The sequence below is a fragment of the Mesoplodon mirus genome (genome assembly GCF_964341445.2).
Source record: "Mesoplodon mirus genome assembly, chromosome: 5".
Taxonomy (NCBI): Eukaryota; Metazoa; Chordata; class Mammalia; order Artiodactyla; family Ziphiidae; genus Mesoplodon; species Mesoplodon mirus.
Genome location: NC_138980.1, coordinates 43,210,504 through 43,227,999, shown reverse-complemented (window position 1 = coordinate 43,227,999; position 17,496 = coordinate 43,210,504). Strand labels below are relative to the sequence as shown.

Below are 17,496 nucleotides of genomic sequence, written 5' to 3'. Positions count from 1 at the left end.
CCCTTGCAGTGAGTCCACAGAGTCTGCCTGGCCTGAGGAGCCTGTCCCAAACCTTACACGTTCTACGACCCAATGACGCCCCTGCCCAGGGGTCTCTTGGACCTTTGAACTCATCCCAATTGGCTGGGGCAATGGGAGCCCCCTGGTTGGAGATGTGATGTCCTGCCTGATTCCAGTTGAAACTGAAGTCCCCTAACACGCTGGGGCTGGAGATACAACTGGGGGACACCCAGTAATGCTCAGTGCTGGATCAGGCTCTTGAAGACCCTGTTACAGCAGAGCCAGAGTGCCCTTAGCACCTCTCTCAGGCACGGAGGACACAGAGACCCTCGCCCTGAGCCCCTGCAAGAATCATCCCCAGCAAATCCCAAGTCCAGAGTGCTCCCCTTCTGGTTGCCTCAAATTGTCTCAAGGATTCCACGTGACCCCAGCAGCCCCTCTGCTGGATAGGGTCTGGCACCCGCGCCCCTCCAGAAACCTTGGCCAGTGTTCAGGGCCCACCTGATGCTCACAGCTGGTCCCAGCCCCTTTCCCACTTTGGCTCCCAGGGCCTGCCTTGGGCTGTGGGCCACACTCCTCCTGATGGGAAGCCAGTCAGGGGTGGGCTGCTGAGGATGACCAAGGAGCAAGGGCAGGAAAGGGTAGAGAGCTCCTCACTGAGCATCGGTGGGGAGGGGGAAGTCATCCAGAAGCCCAGGCCTGGGTTCCCTGGCCTGAGGTCATCACATGCAGCTTGCCAAAGTTATAAAAATGCACCCACACCCCACACTCTGTGATTTCTGACTTGAAATAGTTTTTTCTAGGTTTTGACTGTCAAGAAGGTAAGAAATCTGTGACTCTTGGCTTTCATGCTACCTATTGCACAGTTCCTGAGCTGTAGTGAGCGAGCACCTTTTGAAAGGAAGGACAGTAACAGTATGAGAGCCAGGCTGCAGGTCAGACCCTGGCTATGACCTGTGTGGTGCAGAATCCCGAGTGTGACCCGAGTCAGTATTCATAATGATTTGGATGGAACTTCCCCATACCTGACACTATGAGAGGAAGGCATGCTGTTATTTTGCATATTATTGCAAAGGGAAAAATGGCATCCATCTCAAAACTCCCTTCAGTGCCTGAGGTGTGAAAATGTGAAGCTGCGAGACCACAGAAACATGGGGGCACTTGCAAAACTAGGAAATACGCAGAGCTCTCTGGGTTCCGAGCTTGGCCTGTCCAAGTGCTGAATGTGTTGCAGAGGGAGGTTAGAACCTCACACAGTCCATGAGGAGGGTGCCAGGACCTTCCTTGGGGACCACCCAGCCCCCAGCGACCCCTTCTGTGGTGCAGAGATAGAGGCAAGTCTTCTTCAAATCACTGATGCTGCTTTATTTACCAAAGACGCTGGCCCAGGGCTGGTTCCACCAGCCAGGCCTCAGACAGCCGAAGGGGGTGGGGTGGGGGTGTCCCAGCTCAGTCTTGGTGGGCAAGGCCAGGTCAGCCTCACCGTGGGGGCAGTGTTCCCTCCTGGGGCCCTCGCGGGGCTCCTGCCCAGCGGTAGCAGAGTGGGCAGTAGGTGCCAGCACTGCCATCTCAGGAAGGCACTTTCAGCTTTGGGGTTCCCAGGAAGAACTGCAGGACGCGGTCGACCAGGAGTGCCAAGCAGAAGTCCAGGAGTAGGACCTGGGCGATGACCAGCTTGAACTGTGGGACAGGGAGTGTTGGTGAGTCAGGTGCCTGCAGACAGGTCCAGGCCAAGTCCTGGGACCGCGTCTACAGGGCCCCTCACCTCCACAGGGATGTCCACGAGTCCAAACTGGCTGTTGAACTCAGGCGAGGAGCCAAGGAGCAGGCCCACGATGGCCAGGAGTGACACGGCCAGGCTCCACACCAGAGGCCTGTTCTCAGGCAGGCTCTCCATGAAGGGTGGGCCCTGTGGGGATAGGCAGATGGGCAGCTGTGTGTCGTGGCAGCCCAGAGGGTGGGCAGGGTGTGCTCGGGCAGGGGCTGGGCCTCACCTTGTAGTTAATGGCGAAGGTGGCCATCTGCATGGCCATGGCCATGATGTACACTGTGCTGTTGACTAGGCTTGGCTCAAATTCTTTGTACAGGTCCACAAATTGCTCCTGCCTTCAGGGACACACGGGGGTCAGGGCCCCTTCATGATTCCCGCTGCCCCCCGCGGAACCAGGACGCTGCCTGGTGGACTCTGCTGGCCTGGCCCTGGTCACCCCAGGCCAACGTCTGCGTGTTTCTCCTGCCACCCACCAACCGCACGGATGCTGCCTCCTCTGGGAGCACCTTGTCCACCCCCAGGCTGGGAGCGTACTCACTTCTCAGGGCTCCGGGCCTGGGCCTCGCTGTACAGGTAGACGAGACTCATGAAGTGCACGCAGAACTGAAGCATGACAGTGAGGATGGTGTATAAGTTGAAGATGTTGGGCAGGGGCCGCTCTCGGGAGAGGGTCTTGAGGGGCTGCAGGGGCAGAGTGGGGGTCAGGGCCCAGGCTCGCCCTGGGGTCACCCACCTACCCTGCTTCCTGGCAGGCCTTGTGCAGAGAGTGGTCACCAAATTCTGGGGTTTACAGGTCAGCACTAGTCCCCAGAGCCCTGTCCACCCCCCATCCCCTCAGTCCAGATGCCACCCCCGCCTCGCTCAATGCCCAGCCATAGGGGTCTTAAGATCCACCCTGCCCCCCCTCTAGAATAAACTTAAAGCCCTCCCTGTTGCTCATGGGGCATGTATGATCAACCCGGACCACCTCCCACCCGCTCCGGCCACCAGGGCCTCCTTGCATCAGCCCATGACCACCTGCGGCCTTTGTGCCTAGTTCCTCGCTGGTTCTCTTGTCCTTTATGCGTTGGCCTCAATGTCAGCGTTACACAGACCTCCCTGACCGACCCTGAGGCCATTCCCCACAGCCTGTGTGACCTACTTGGTGTTTTTCTCAGCACTGCATACTAGAGTGCTCTTGATAATTGTTTTTCCCATCTGTCTCAGTGGTGTGGCCCACCTGAGACCCCAGCGCGTGGACAGTGCTGGGCCTGAGCGGCGGCACTCTGTAGAGCCTCAGTGGGCACCCACCCTGCCCCCTGATCCCCATCTGTAACTTGGGGATGAGAGTTCCCATCCCAAGGGCTGCTGTGAGAATAAAACAGACATGTGGTGGCACCTTTAATAGCCTGCCCTGGCTGGCCCAAGTGTCGCCAGCCATCAATCCGAGAAGCCTCCCGGCACCTCTGGGGTAAGAACCATGGCTTAGAGAAGCAGAGGGCACCCCTGGGCTGGGGCGGGAGCCCCTGCTGTGCTCAGGGTCCTGGCTCACCTTGGAGCGGGAGATGAAGAGGAAACAGCCAGCCAGGAGCAGCCCCTGCAGTGTGGCCTGGAAGTCACTGAACTTGACACCCTCCAAGTATAGGACACTCTGGCTGTAGGCCAGGATGAGGGCATTGAGCGCCAAGATCTTGAACATCTGCAGTGTGGTCACCAGCGTGCAGCGGCCCTGCTTGATCACGTGGCAAACTGTGGGGGAAGGCAGGTGTGGGCGTGGGTGCCAGGCAGGATGGGCCTAGGGATGGGGTAGGGGAGGATCACGGGAGCAGGACTCACTGCACTGGATGGAAGAGAGTTTGGAGGTGAAGGGCGCAGCGATGCTGGCGTCCCCCAGCTTCACGATGGGCATGCTCTCGTCCTCGAGGTCCCGAAGCACCTGACTCAGGCGGTCCTATGAGGCAGGTAGCAAGGGGTGAGACCTGACAACAAGGGGGTGCTGGTGCCCCCCTCCTGAGACTCACCCGCTGGGAGGCCAGCTGCTCTTCAGAAGGTGGGAGCCCCGACCTCTGCTTGGCTGCCCTGGAGGTGGCCCTAACTCCACTGTTGCTCAGGACGGGGCTGTCCCGGGGCCGTCGCCGCCGCTCGATGATCCGCTCAGGGGCATTGGCCAGGAGGGCCACACCTGGTGGGAGTGTGTGTCAGAAACCAGAGGGAGCCTGCCACCCCGGCACAGAGCACGGAGTGTCTGCTCAACACAGCTAATCCCGGGGCCCAACCTCCCCATTTTACCTGCTCACTCACCCCAAGGAGCGCCTCAGAGAGCGTCTACCTTACTTTCTACAAACTACTTAAGGACAACAAAAAAACAATACCCAAATAAAGTATATAACACTATGTAGGTCAAAACTAACTGATTTCCAAAGAAGTTTATTGCCAAGAATCATAATGAGGTAAATGATGTGTCATAAACATCGTAGTTGATAAACCAAATGAATATTTGAAAAGCACTGAAACTAGGTTAAATTGGTCTTTAAACATCAACTTGACATCTATGTCCTGTTGACACAGATCCGAGGCTATAAACTCTCCCTGGCCTCGGCCCTTGGAGCCCATACAGTGCCTGGGGGGCCTGAGAAAACCAAGTCATGTCTGCCCCATGGAGCTGCCCTGGACCCTCACCAGAGGTTCCTGGTGGTCCCCGCCACACTTTTCCTCGGACACTTTTATCTCTTCCTGGACTTGGAGTCCTTCAGATCCCCAATCCCAGCAGTCCCTGCCCCGTCCCTTCACTACTGCTTCCTCACAGAACTTGCTCAGTGGCGCGTCACTGATGGTAAGCCGGTGTTGGCAGAACAGCCCCCAACCCCAGGGGCTCACCCACATCAGCGTGCTTCAGGGCACCCACGTCATTGGTGCCATCCCCACACATGAGGGTCACGTAGCCCAGCTCCTTCAGGCTGGTGATGACAAACTCCTGTTTGGGGAGAGACGGGCTGAGTGAGGGCTGCGTGCCATCCCCAGGGCCCCGCCTGCCCTCCACCACCCCGTACCCACCTTCTGTTTGGGGGCCACTCGGGCGAACACTTGCACGTGTGGGATAAGGCGAAGCAGCAGCTGGGGGTCCTCGGCCTGCAGGTGGGCCAGGCCATCGCCTGTGAGGCACAGTGCGTGATCCAGGGCCAGTGCCTTCGGGGAGCCCTGGGCCAGGGGCAGCGTGATGCTGCCGTCGATGGAACGCCACTCACACGGTCGACCTGCAGGGCCAGTGCCCAGGGTCAGGGATGGGGCTCGGCTGGACCCCACGTGTGCAGTCCTAGCCTCTCCTCTCTGGAGCACCTTCTTGGCCCCCACCCCAGGTCCATACCAACCTGTACCCCAGACACTAGGCACCCCACAGAGACCATGCACAGAAACCTCTGATACAAAGGATCTGAAAACCGAGGGCCTAAGCCACTGGCCTGAGATCATGTGATGGGCCAGATTCGAACCCAGGCAGCCTGACCTCAAGATTCGCCCCACCCCCTCCCCAACCCTGGGGGCCTGCCTGAAACTCTGCTCTCCTAGGGCCAGGGCACCCCGAATCACTTCCTCAGGCCAGACACTGCTTGCTATCCACTTCCCCTTTCTAGCTGGTTGGTCTAGGTGTGGACGCTGAGCACCGAGGACAGCTGAGGGCAGCCCACCAGCCTTCTCCGCACCGGACAGTCAGAGCTGTCAGAGCTTGAAAGGAAAATCATCTCCACGTGGCTCCTGTTGCGGCTGTTCTGTTAGAGCAGCTTCACTTGCTCATCAACAGTCTTCGCAGCCACCTCTGGGCCACCTGCCTACGATCCCCAGGCTCTGGAAGAGCCCAGTGACTGGGACAGAGACCTGGGCTCAACAGCACAGACGGAGAGAAGGCCTGGGAGGTTCTGGAAGCCCTCTTGGCCGGGCCATACCAGCACCCTCCTCTGGCCTGCAGCCCAGTGACATCACTGGTGCACCTTGCTCCCAAGCCAGGCCCTGCACCGGGTGCTGTCCTACGGCATCTGACAGACTCCACCCTACCAGCCAGAGGTGCTGGGGCTGGATTCGTCCCTTGATTTTTCTGATTCACAGGCACCCCTTGCAACCAATTTGGTTACTCAGGAGAGGCCAGAGACCATGAGTTCTGGAATCAGGACATCTGAGTTCAAATCCTTAGTCACAGTGTTTCCCAATGATCCAGGTAGATGGATTCACTTCTCTGTCTCCTTGTCTACAGAGCAGGGGCCCCAACAGCTGACCTGGTTGGCTTCCTCCTACGTGGTGTGGGAATGGCAAGCCCTCCCATGTGGGGCGAAGAGTCTGACGAATGCAAACCAAGCCCTCTGCCCCAGGTTCTGGCCACACCAAACACGAGCACCAGCAGTCCCGGTGCTCAAGAGGGGAGCACTCGCCATGCACAGGCAGGCAGCCAGGCCCAAGGTGGGTGGGAGGCTATGAAACATGGGCTGGTGTGACGACAACAAACCACCTTAAAACTGTAAGGTGTTGCTGGCCCCAGAGCCGGTGACCGCCTGCACAGGTGGGGTGTGGAGCTCCCCGGCCAGACAGCCCAAGTGTGCGCACGGGGCAGGGCTGTGATCCGCAGGCCTGTGTCATGGGTACTGGATGACGCTGGGTGTGCTCACTCAGGCCTGGCACAGAGGTGAGCCACCAGGAGGGAGCTGTTCTTGGACTCAAGGTCCCCCCCCAGCCCACGACCACATGGGGCCTCACCTTTCTCCGTGGGAGGCTGCAGGATCAGCGTGTGAGCCTTTTCAATGAAATGCAGCTCCTGAGCCACATGGCAGGCAGTGAGCGGGTTGTCCCCTGTGATCATGACCACCTGGGGAGAGGGCGGAGGCTCAGTGGAGCAGGGCTCAGTGGATCAGAACTCCAGCCTGGAGACCTGGGGGCCAAGTCCCTTCTGAGGACAGCCACAGAGGAAGCGCGTGGCCCCCTAATGGGGACTGGGCTTCCAAGAGCCTCAGTCTGCCTCCCCTGGTGGAGTTTTCTGCGAATGATATGTGTATGTGTGTCTTTCTGAGAACACCCATAGCCTTTATTTGCAATACAAACTAAGAGCCAGCCCTTGGTGTGGACCCTCTTGGCTTGGCAGATGCTCCAGGCAGGAGACTGGGGGTGGTATGACACACGCTCTAGCCTTCTGGCTTAGAGCCTGGTGACGGCAAGATGGGCCCTGACTGCTGAGGCCAGGTGAGGACTAATCATGTCACTACCCTCTGACACTGCCAGGCTCGCCTCCCACACCCTAAACTGAGTCCTGAACTAGAATACACAAACCACCAAGGCTGACAGAGAAAAGCCACTGGGACACCCACAGCCTGTCTGGGTGTTGTCTCCACATCCTCCAACCCAGCCTCAGCTTTTTCCTAAGATGGGGTGGAGTCGGGGGAATAGCCCTCATCTCCCAGTGATGCTGGGGGCCTGAGAAAGTGATGTGCGAAGGATGGGCACAGATTGAGTCCCAGAGCATCCTCAGGCACGAGGGATGGCATGAGCGTCCAAGCCATGGTGGAGCTCAACCAAAAGCCATGGAACCTTTGCTTCCAAGACCCAGATACCCACCGCTGAGTGCCCCACTGAGGATGGAACTGTCCTCTACTGTCACATCCCCCTCTCCGTAAGGAGTAGCCAAGATTGCCCACCCATGGGGCCTGGTGGGGAGGGGTCCAGTGGCTGTACCCGATGGGAGGCATTCTGTATCTCGCGGATCACGGCCTTGGAGTCAGCCTTGAGTGGGCAGGAGACCACAATGAAGCCGACGAACTTCAGGTTGCACTCCAGGGCCTCCCGCTTGAGCTCCCGGGCCTGTGGATGGACACAGCAGTGCCCTCATGACTTGTCTCTCCCCCTCCCCCATTTCCCAAGCTCTGACAACACGCTGGGTGGGGAGAGGTCAGAGAAGGCCCCATCCTTGCAGGAGGGACAATGGAGGGTCAGAAGGTGAGAGGTGTCGGGAGGGTGAGAGGCGCCCTGGTGGCAGAGGGGCTCAGCAGTGGCTGGGTGGCCCTGGCCCCCCAGTGGTGCCTCTACCCGCTACCATGGACAACAGCGTGACACAGAGTCCCTGTATTTCATCTTCTAGGACAGGAAAGTTGGGACTCTCCTTTGATAACCACTGAGCAAGAGCTCACGCTCTCTATCTCATATCAGAAACTAAAAGATCTCTGCCCTCGTGGAGCTTGCCTTCTACTGGAGAAGACATGTAATGAAGAAAGTCACAGAAATCAGAGCACTGATTTCCACAAGAGAGATGAAGCCAGGGGAATGGGGCAGAGAGGGTCGTGGGGTGGCACAGAGCCGGATGGCTCTGAAAGGTCTGTGACTAGGCTCAGGAACGGGCCTTGAACAAGGCTCTGAACAGAGGTGTGACCTGGTGTGCATTCTGGAAGGATCTCATGGCCACTGGGTGTAAGCAGATGAAAGCCACTTGGATGAGGGCCAAGGTGGAAGCAGGTAAAGGAGCAGCGTTGGTACTGAAGGTTGGAGGAGAGCCTACAGCCAATGGGACGTGGGGTGTGACCGAGGGCTGGGGACACCCCAAGATCATGCAGTGACCAGGTGGTTGGGCAAGGCAGGGGTGGAGCTGGGCTGGAGATAGGGAACCCAAGATGCCCCAGGGCGTTCCCCAAGGGGGTGTGAGAGAACCCGTGGATGTGAGGATAGGAGATGAGATCTGGGTGTGCTCTCTAGGGAGCAGCCCTGGGTTCTGGGGTGGGATGGGGTCCGTGGGGAATGGGGCATGCAGGGGAGGAGAAGAAAGTGAGGACTGAATGCCACCCAGGGCCTCCAAAGGTAGAGGCCAGGGAGGAGGAAGATGAAACTGTGCCCGTTCATGGTGGTGTCACAGGGGACAGAAGGTGATGTGGACAAGGGGCCGGTAGGTGGGGGGCTTGGGCCCTTACCTGCTGGTGAGTGAGGTGCCCCAGCTCCTTGTACCCCAGCGCCAGGACACGGGCTCCTTCCCGGGAAATCTCCGTGTGGATGTGGTGGTAGTCAGGTGGGCACTGGGCGAACTGCAGGGAACGCAGGGGGATGTCACCAACCGCCCCGCACCCCCCTCCCCACCCTGGGCCGGGGCTGGCTCACCATGGAGTGCAGGGTTTCAGGGGCCCCCTTCACAGCCGCGATGTAGCAGAGATCAGTGGAGCCAAGCTTCTCGTAGGAGGCGAGCACGGACATTCGCTTTAGGGCACTGGCAAAATGAAAGCGCTGGTGAATTTTCAGCCCCTGAGTTTTAATACTTCGGGGGAATACTTTCTCATCTGGAAACAAATAAGTACGAGTCCTGAGGGCCTTCGCTCCAAAGAGGCAGCCAAGCCCCCACCTGCCCCCTCCGTGCCCTTCCTCCCTCCATCCCCTTCCTCCCCCCACCTCCAGACCCGGGGCCTGCAGGAACTCCTGGCTCTGGGAGGGGTCCAAGCTGGATGATCTGGGTATGGAGGACCCTGCCCCAGGTCAGAGGTGAGCCTGTGCCCACCCACCTGCCTGAGTTGAACACACAGGTGCCTGAGAGGCACACCCCGCCCGCCTGGGGACGTAAGAGCTGGCGGTGTGGCCGAGGCTCCAGCCCCTCACCTTTGGTCAGTGTCCAGTCTACGGCCGTCAGCATGGCTTTCTCAAGCGGGTCACCCACAAGGGTGCCGTCATCCAGCTGCATGAGGGAATGGCATGAGGCCAGAGCCCGGTGTGTTTCTATGGGGATGTTGGACACAGGGGTCACCTCCTTCCCATCTCTGCAAGGAGGAAGAATAGCTGGTTACCAGGGTGGAGGTGACTGGGTAGAGGGAACCCCTGGGAATTGCTGGTCACAGTGGGGGGCCACAGGGTGCTGTCTTGGTCCCTGCGACACCTGCACGCGTCTCATGAATGCCCTCAGACGTCACATGGCTGCTTCGAGCGCAAGCTGAGCCCCCTGCCACTGTCACTCACACTGAAGAATGCTTGGGGGGGCCCCCTAGAATGGACCTCTGTGGTAGGGCCTGTCACAGGCCCTCACTTTGAAGGCTTGGGCTGGGCAGCTGTCTGTCCCTTGAGCTCCCAGAATGCCCCCGGCTCGGTGCCTCGCGATCCAGACTCCCCACGCTCACCGGAGCCCGGCCACACCGCGCACCACCAGGCTGTCGCTGGTCAAGGTCCCTGTCTTGTCAAAGCAGCACACCTCCACCTTGCCGGCGAAGGGGATCCGGAAGGGCTCCGTGCAGTACATGTCTGGGTGGTGGGAGCCAGTGTCAGGGGTGCTGCCAGGCTCCAGCCCACTCGGTACCCTGTCCCTGCCCCAGAGACTCACAGAGCTTGGCCAGAGCAATGAGGGAAGTGTTGACGGCCAGAGACAGCTCAATGGGCAGCTCGGGGGGCACGACAGAAGTGAGGATCAGCGTGCATTCCAGAAATAGCTTGTAGCGGTTCCGGCTGGGGTCCTTGGTACCTGAGAAGACAGAGCCTGCCAGCCTGGGGGCCACAGGCGCGGGGTCCAGCAGATGGTGGGGGGCGGGGGGGAGTGGTCACGGTGCTTACCTTCGATCCATACGTAGGCCGCTGCTGCAATGGCAAAGACCAGGAGGAAAAGGATGAAGATGAAGGTCTCCAGGTTGTTCGCTGTCACCCTCTTGACCCCAAAGAGGATCGTGCGCAGCAGCTTGCCCTAGAGGGATGGAGGGACAGAGATCTTTCCTGGGAGGGTGGCGGCCTTTCCTGCCTAAAAGCACCAGGGCCAGGTTCTCTCTGCTGCTGGGGAGTGCCTGCCTGGGCTGACTGAGCGCCACAGCTGACAACACAGCTGTTCCAGGAACTGCACAGCTATGTGGGTGGCTGCAACTCAGCCAACAGCTACAGAGTTACGGAGACCAGTGACTGAAGACTAGGGGTCAGGGAAGGAAGTGGCTGAGATGGGGGCGGAGGGATGAATTTTCTGGAAGGAGATCTGACCATCGTCTCTACCAAGGAATCCTCATGCCACTTCGGTGAAAAGTTTATGGCCCAGACTGTGATTCCCAAGTGTGCGGAACCAAAATCAGTCTACTGTCTGTGAGGCAGAACCTCAGCCGGGGAAAGCAGGCCTAGTCTGGGGCTTGTCTCAGCACTCTGGCCCCCAGCCCAGTACCTGGTATCAGAGTGAGCCTATGGGGTGGATGTTCTGGGGTCTGAAAGAGTTGCCATCTCAGCTGTCCACCATACGCCCCAGGGACCACCCTCCTCAGAACTGGGCAAGGTGCCACACCTGGGATGTGTTGAATCCGGTCCTCAGGACGTAGGCCACACACCCACTGTCCACCGCTGGGGAGACAAAGAACCAGCGTCATTCATGTCTGCTCATCCCGACTCTCTCAGAGCCAAGGAGACTTTGAGGGTTTGGGGGTGGCAGGGCTAGGACACCCCCAGACACCCCTGAGGCACCTACGCTTCAGGCCTGTGGTGGCTTTCTGGGGAGGGATGTGCTGCACCACCTTGGTGCCCCCGAAGATGACGTGGAGCCGGGAGTCGGCCTGGAGGTCCAGTACCCGGTTGGGGCTAAGGTCTTCGATGGGTTCCTGGGGACGACAGTAAAGTCAATGGCTAGTCCCACCTTGGCCTCCTTCTCCATCCCCAGGCTGGAGAGCCGGACCCTGGGGCTGGGAGGAACCTGCCTGACCCTCACAGGGCTCCCCATCCAAGCCGGTGCACCTCACAGGGGCGGGGGCTCCACCCTGTCTTTCCACCCTCATGTGCAGCATAGATTCCCTATAACCCTGTACCTGGCCTCACCCCGGATTCACAGCTTCTCGGTTTCTCTCATCCCACCTCAGCCTGAGATCCCAGGGTGCCTGACACCCCACCGATGCTCCTGGCCTCTCATCTCCTTCCCTCTCCTCATCACCACCTGGCTCCCCTTAGTCCAGGGCACTGACCTGCCAGGAAACCCAGGATCTCCACCCAGATGCTATGCCTCCTCCAGTCTCCTGGCCCAGCCACCAGCCCTTCCCTGGCCCATTTCCTCCTCAATGGATGGGACAGTGACGCGCCTGAGTAGACTGAGGACCCCCCTCCCTCCACTCCTGACCCAGCACCTTCATCTGGGGCACCGACTCCCCAGTGAGCATGGCCTCGTCCACGATGCAGCGGCCCCGCAACAGCAGCACATCGCATGGCACCAGGTTCTCCTGTGGGGAGCGGCCTGCAGGGCAGGGGCAGGAGGATTGGACAGAGCCTGAGGCCTGGGCCTCCACCGGGAAGGAGCAGAACTGGGCCTCACCGACTGAGACGATGTCCCCGGGAACAATCTCATTGCTGGCAACGGGCCTCCACTTTCGGCTCCGGTAGACCTGGGAGGGGGTGGGGTTCAGTCAGCTCTGGGGATGTGCCCATGCCTCGCCCACCCCATGACCACAGGGACCCTCCTACCCACCCGTCATGCTACTGGCCATACCTGGATCATGTGGGGCTTGTTGCCCATCTTCCGGATCTCTGACATGTTCCGCATCTGCTGCTGCACCAGGGAGGCCTCGAAGGCCACCAGCATGGAGAGTGTGAAGACACTGTAGTACCAGTACTCATCCAGACACCAGAGTCCCACGCAGAACACCTATGGGACATGGGCCTGTCTGTTCCTGGGAACGCAGGGAGAATGCCTCCGGAGGACTGGATGGCACACGAGGGCCATTCTGCCCACAGGCTCTGACCACGAGGACGGGGAGAGGTTTTCACGTTTGGAGGTGGACTGTGAAAGCCCCAAGGAACAGGGTGGGGAGAAGGACCAGAGCTGCTGCTTTACCTGGAACACAAAGAAGGGCGCCGTGGCTCTCTCCTTGAACAGCTCTGAGAAGTCAGGCACCACCATCTCGGCCCTGAAAGAGACCAGATGCCACGCCCTGTTCCTGGTGGGAAGGCCCAGGGGCCCCACCCCTGACACCTCCACTTCCGGGCAGGGACGGCCTCCCTGGGCAACCAGGGGCCCTGGTGAGCTTCCAGACATTGGGATGCTCAACTATGGCTCTCCTCGACCGTGTGGCACTGAAGCAGGTGCGCTGACTGCCCCCAGCCCTCTGCTCTGCAGAACCCAGATGAAGCTTCTGAATCAGCACTGGGCTTTTCAGGCAGCCGCCCCCGAGCGTGGCTGGTGCAAGACGAGAACCTATCATCCGGGTGGGTGACAAGGCAAGGGGAGAGGAATGGCTGACCGTGGGATAGGAGCCCTGAAGCTGCACAGAGGAGGCCCGGCAGCTAGGTGCTGTGGAGTCCCCTGGGGCCTGAAATACAGTGCCTGAGCCCCACCCAACTATGGAGAGAGGGGAGTCTGAGCTGGGATGTTCCAAAGACTCCCTAAATAAAAGCCCTGGAATTTGAGAAGCAGGGCCGAAAGGTGTGCTCTACAGCACTCGGTGTGGTGGCCCTGTCTGGCCATGGGACCAGCCAGGTCCACTATGGCCATCCTTGTTTTGCCCTGCAGAACTGGAGTGCTATCCAGGACATGGGATTTGAGAAAAAGAAACTGCACAGTGGCTGCATTGCAATAAAAACTGAGCCCCACCCTGGACTGTGTAGGGTACCTTTGCATAAGCGAGGACGGTGTGAAAGTGGACATCCCAGGCTGCCGCCATGGCTGGCCTGGCTTGGGGAGGGGAGGGAGGATCAGTAAATGTTTCCTATGAATCTTCCTACTCGAGCGCTGGTTGCAGTAACGTATTTGTAATTTTTTGAAAAGCAACTAGGTCAAGAAATAATTTCCTAGAGATTCTGAGCGTTTTTGAGTCAAGGACAATTATCACCATGGCCAGGATGGGGGCTCTGAAGCCCAGCTCTGACCCCTCCCAGCTCCTGTCAACACTGGTCGTTTGGGTGAAGGTTAAAGGAGAAAGTGCTGACAGAGCATCTGCATTCTACCTGGTACAAACAAGAGCTGTCCTGCTCACCACCATCTTTTTTTATCACCACTCATAAAGTACTTGGCTATATATAAGAAGAATGACAAGAATGTACATTTATAGAAAAAAATTTAAAATAAAGAAGAGAACACAAGTTACAAACACAAGACAAGGATGAACAGCCCTGGGCCAGGCTCCAAGCTGTGGGCCCTCCGGGGGGTTCCTATCAGCAGGCAAGTTTGAGGGAGACTAGACTAGAACATGTTTCTCAGAGGGCGCCCGCCACGTCCACCTGCGATGTTTTGTTGAGAAGGTGGATTCCTCCAAACCACAGGGCATATACAAGTGGAGCCACTAGCTGGGACAGAGACCTGGGCTGGTGACCACAGGCAGAGGCCCAGTCCTGTCTCAGCAGGGGCGACGCACGGGGATGCTGGGACTCACCTGTTGCTCCCAAACTTCTTCTCGGCTGCACGGATCTCCGAGTCCTCCTGGAACCCTCTGTTGCTCTGGTAGAATGAGAACAGGTTTCCCACAGGAAAGGCCACGGGGAGGAAACGCTTCTTCTCCAGAGCATCGTAGGAATACTTGATCTTCTGGAATTCGAAGGACAGCACCTCCTGGCCGTCTTCGCCCTGTGGGAGGTGTGTCTGTGGCAGAGGGCCCCTGATCTGGGAATGTCAGGGCCTGGGGATCCCATGCAAGCTCATGCTGGAGCAGGTGGTCCCTACCTCATCACGGTGCAGGGCTACGAGCTCAGTGGAGCCGTTGTTGGGAGTCGGCACCACCTTCACGAAGGTTGCCTTGCTGGGGTCGAACTCCTGTGAGAGGCAAAGTGCTGCCGCTGAGCCCTTCTCAAGCCCCAGCTCCACGGCTTCCACTGGGGAGGCCACGGGTGCCGCAGCTCTGTGGACATGCTCTGGAACACGCCACTGGGCTCTGGGTGCTGCCTGGCCACTCCCCAGTCTGTCACTGGGACAAGGGACAGCACTTCACTGGGCCTCTGGTCCCGCCCATATTATAAAGCCAGGGTCATGAACAGCGCCCAGCGCACAGAGCTCTGCTGACGAAGATGAACTCAAACAGGAAGAATGCTGCCCGGCATGAGGTACACTCTCAGTCCACGTGAGCCAAGGCCTGTTACAGCCCACCTGGCCTGCTGCTCCCCCTCTGCCCCCCGTCCCCACTACTATTCTCGCTGTGTCCTCGAGTGACAAGGGATGATGAGGCTCATCCTTGCCTCAGCTAACGGCACATGCTGTTTTCTCTGTCTGGAATGCATGGTCACACAGCTGGCTTCAGGCCTGCGCTCAAATGTCACCTTCTCAGGATGCTGCCCCTGGATGCTCCACCTAAAGGTCCCTCACAAAATCCTTATCCTGGTTTTCTCTCTTTAGCATTGACTGCTGAGTTCCATCTCCCCCACTAACACCATGAAAACAACGTGTTTCGTCTGTTTTGTTCTTTGTTATTTCTCCAGCACCTAAGACACGGAGGCGTTGAATGGAACTGCACTGGCACACACACCCTGGATCCTGTGAGCTGCATCCATCCCACCTCTGCTCCACCAGAACCTGTGTTGCCATGGGTTTTTTTTTTGGGGGGGGGTTGGGGGACATGGCGGTGACCCTGAGATACAAGGCCCTGCCTCTCCAGAAGTTCACAGGCCCCAAAGCAGGCAAAAATAACAACAAAAGACAAAACTATGAACTCAGGAAACGCTATGGTAGAAAAGTGCAAAAGCACTACATGGGGCCAGCCACATGCCAGGTGCTTTGCAGAGTTCATCTGTTTCTTCTTACGATGGCACACTGAGGTAGGTGTTACAGTTCTCACTTTACACAAGGGGAAACTGAAACCCAGAGACCAGAAGCACCCCTGTCTGAGATCTCTGATGCAAACCCAGATCTGCCTGTCCTAACCCTACAGCTGCTTAGCTCTTCTTTCTTCTCCATCCCTGGAAAGAAAGTTAATAGTCACACTTTTTAGCTGCAGGCCAACAGGCAGCTGGAAGTTTGGGGGTGTTACCCCCCAACTTCCCTCCATTCTTTTGTCCCTCACTGGGGTCCTTCACTTACTGACTTGAAGCCACCAATCCCAGAAGTTTGAGAAGTTTGAGTCTCTCCCCTGGGATAAGAGAGATTTCACTTTCTCAAAAGAGAAAGAGAATTCAGTCCACATTTAGAGTCAAAGAGGGGTGAGGGAGGGTGGTGGTGTGGTTTCTCTTTCTCTTTCTGCAGCCCTGGGTGCTGTTCCCTTTTTCTCTTAACAAACCTGTGTGGGATCAGAGGGGAGGCTGACCTCTGTGTCCATGGCTCCATAACCTGCTGGTGTCATCGGAGGCCGGCCCAGAGGGCAGTGGCATAGTCACTGATATCAGCTGCTAACCCAGGGCAGCTCTCACTCATCCAGATCTCACGACTAAGGGTCACATGCACTACCTCGCTGTTGTATTCTGAGGGCAGTCCTCATTACCATCACCCTTGCAGACAGAGACTCCAAGCAGCTAAGTCACTTGCTCACAAACACCCAATGCTCGTCTTAAACGCTGCAATTAACTGCATTTCAAGCTCATTTTGGTCGTCATGGGGTGGACGCGGGGGGCTCTGAGTACTGGCCAGGACTGATGCTCAGTTCTCAAAGCAAGCTCCACAGACAGGGAAACCCATCCCACAGGTCTAACCTCACACTACGAACAACAAGGTAGGAGACAGACAACGAAGAAGGTAGGACTGTTTTCAGGAGAAACAACCGAGTACTCGCTAGTATGGGAGCTAGTAAATGGTGACATATGCCGGGCCCTGCGCTAAGCTTTTTACAGGTATTACCTTATCGAATCTAAACGACCACACCAGAGAGGAATTCCAGAGAAGGGAAGTAACCTACGCCAGGGTTACACAGCCAAGTCAGAACGGGGCCAGAACTTAGCTAGCGCAAAAGGGTGGAGGGCGCCTCTAGGGACCCGGCTCCAGCAGATGCAGAGGCCCCGGCTGGGATGGGGACGGACACAAACTGAGTAGCTGGGATCCGCGGTGAGGCCGGACCATGCCGAGGGTCGGTCTCGGGTGCGCACACTTACCGGGGTGCAGGTGAGCGCGCAGTGCGCGTGCACGGACCAATGCCCCGAGAGGACGGTGAGCGCGTGCGCGAGGCAGATGGTGGCGAGCACAAGCAGCGCGGCCTCGGGGATCTGCGTCCAGCTGCTGCCCCAGCCCCAGCAGCCGGCAGCCGCGGCACCCAGCCAGGCTGGGTAGAGCAGCCCCACGAACGGCAGCACCGTGAGGCGCCGCAGGAGCGCCAGCCGCCGGTACGGCCACACAGCCGCTACCAGCTCGTCGCCGCTCTCTATGAGCGCAGGCCCGGCGGCAAGGAGTGTGCGCGGCAGCGGCCTGGGCTTGGGCTGCCCGGCGGGCTGGGCCCCGCAAGGCCGAGCCCCGCAAGGCACCGCATTGCCCACCGCCGCCGCCGCCGCCGCCATCTTTCCCAGCGCCGCTCTCGCTTCAGGGCAGAGGCTACGGCTCACTTCCGATGTTGTACTTCCGGTAAACCCTGGGCGCCGCCATGGCAGCCAGGAGTGAGAAAAGCCAGGGCAATGTACGGGTCTGGGTCCGGAAGTGGCTACTCAGGGCACCGCCATGATAGGCTGTGGCCGGAAGGAGGGTCAGGGCGCCGCCATGACACAGAGGGCTTGAAAGGGCTAAGGCAGCCTGCCTGCTTTGCCACGCCGGACTGAGACCGGAAAAGACGAGGCAAGGCGGGTTGGGCGCCACCATGACAACCTACATCGGAAGAGGCCAGTCCTCCTCGGAGACTGCACTGTCTGGGCCACGAGGGGCGGAGCCTGGACACTGCGGAGGTGGGGCCAAAGAAGCACCCGTG

General features: G+C 58.7%; 1 protein-coding gene across 2 annotated transcripts; it reads right to left on the bottom strand.

Moving 5' to 3' along the window:
- Positions 1–1,341: 1,341 nt before the first annotated feature.
- On the bottom strand, positions 1,342–17,108 carry ATP13A1 (ATPase 13A1). 2 transcript variants are annotated; one of them, XM_082623443.1, is made up of 26 exons: positions 16,697–17,108; positions 14,349–14,438; positions 14,062–14,252; positions 12,528–12,600; positions 12,183–12,338; positions 12,009–12,078; positions 11,824–11,930; positions 11,178–11,307; positions 10,998–11,053; positions 10,295–10,421; positions 10,068–10,205; positions 9,868–9,988; positions 9,356–9,513; positions 8,867–9,042; positions 8,683–8,793; positions 7,460–7,585; positions 6,491–6,599; positions 4,805–5,004; positions 4,628–4,724; positions 3,772–3,932; positions 3,587–3,701; positions 3,303–3,499; positions 2,310–2,452; positions 1,995–2,106; positions 1,766–1,909; positions 1,342–1,680 (listed from the first exon to the last, which is right to left on the bottom strand). In XM_082623443.1, the coding sequence occupies exons 1-26, from the start codon at positions 17,093–17,095 to the stop codon at positions 1,570–1,572; spliced, it is 3,618 nt and encodes a 1,205-aa protein (XP_082479569.1). In that variant the 5' UTR covers positions 17,096–17,108; the 3' UTR covers positions 1,342–1,569. The 2 variants fall into 2 exon arrangements, with proteins under 2 accessions (XP_082479569.1, XP_082479570.1); XM_082623444.1 differs by lacking the exon at positions 14,349–14,438.
- Between the last annotated feature and the right edge of the window lie 388 nt (positions 17,109–17,496).

Excerpts from the sequence above, each read along its gene's own strand:
- ATP13A1 (XM_082623443.1), bottom strand. The coding sequence starts at position 17,095 with ATGGCGGCGGCGGCGGCGGCGGTGGGCAATGCGGTGCCTTGCGGGGCT. Across the intron at positions 3,933-4,627 it reads CCTGAAGCACGCTGATGTGG|GTGTGGCCCTCCTGGCCAAT; the intron begins GTGAGCCCCTGG and ends CACTCCCACCAG. Across the intron at positions 3,702-3,771 it reads AGCAGCTGGCCTCCCAGCGG|GACCGCCTGAGTCAGGTGCT; the intron begins GTGAGTCTCAGG and ends CCTGCCTCATAG.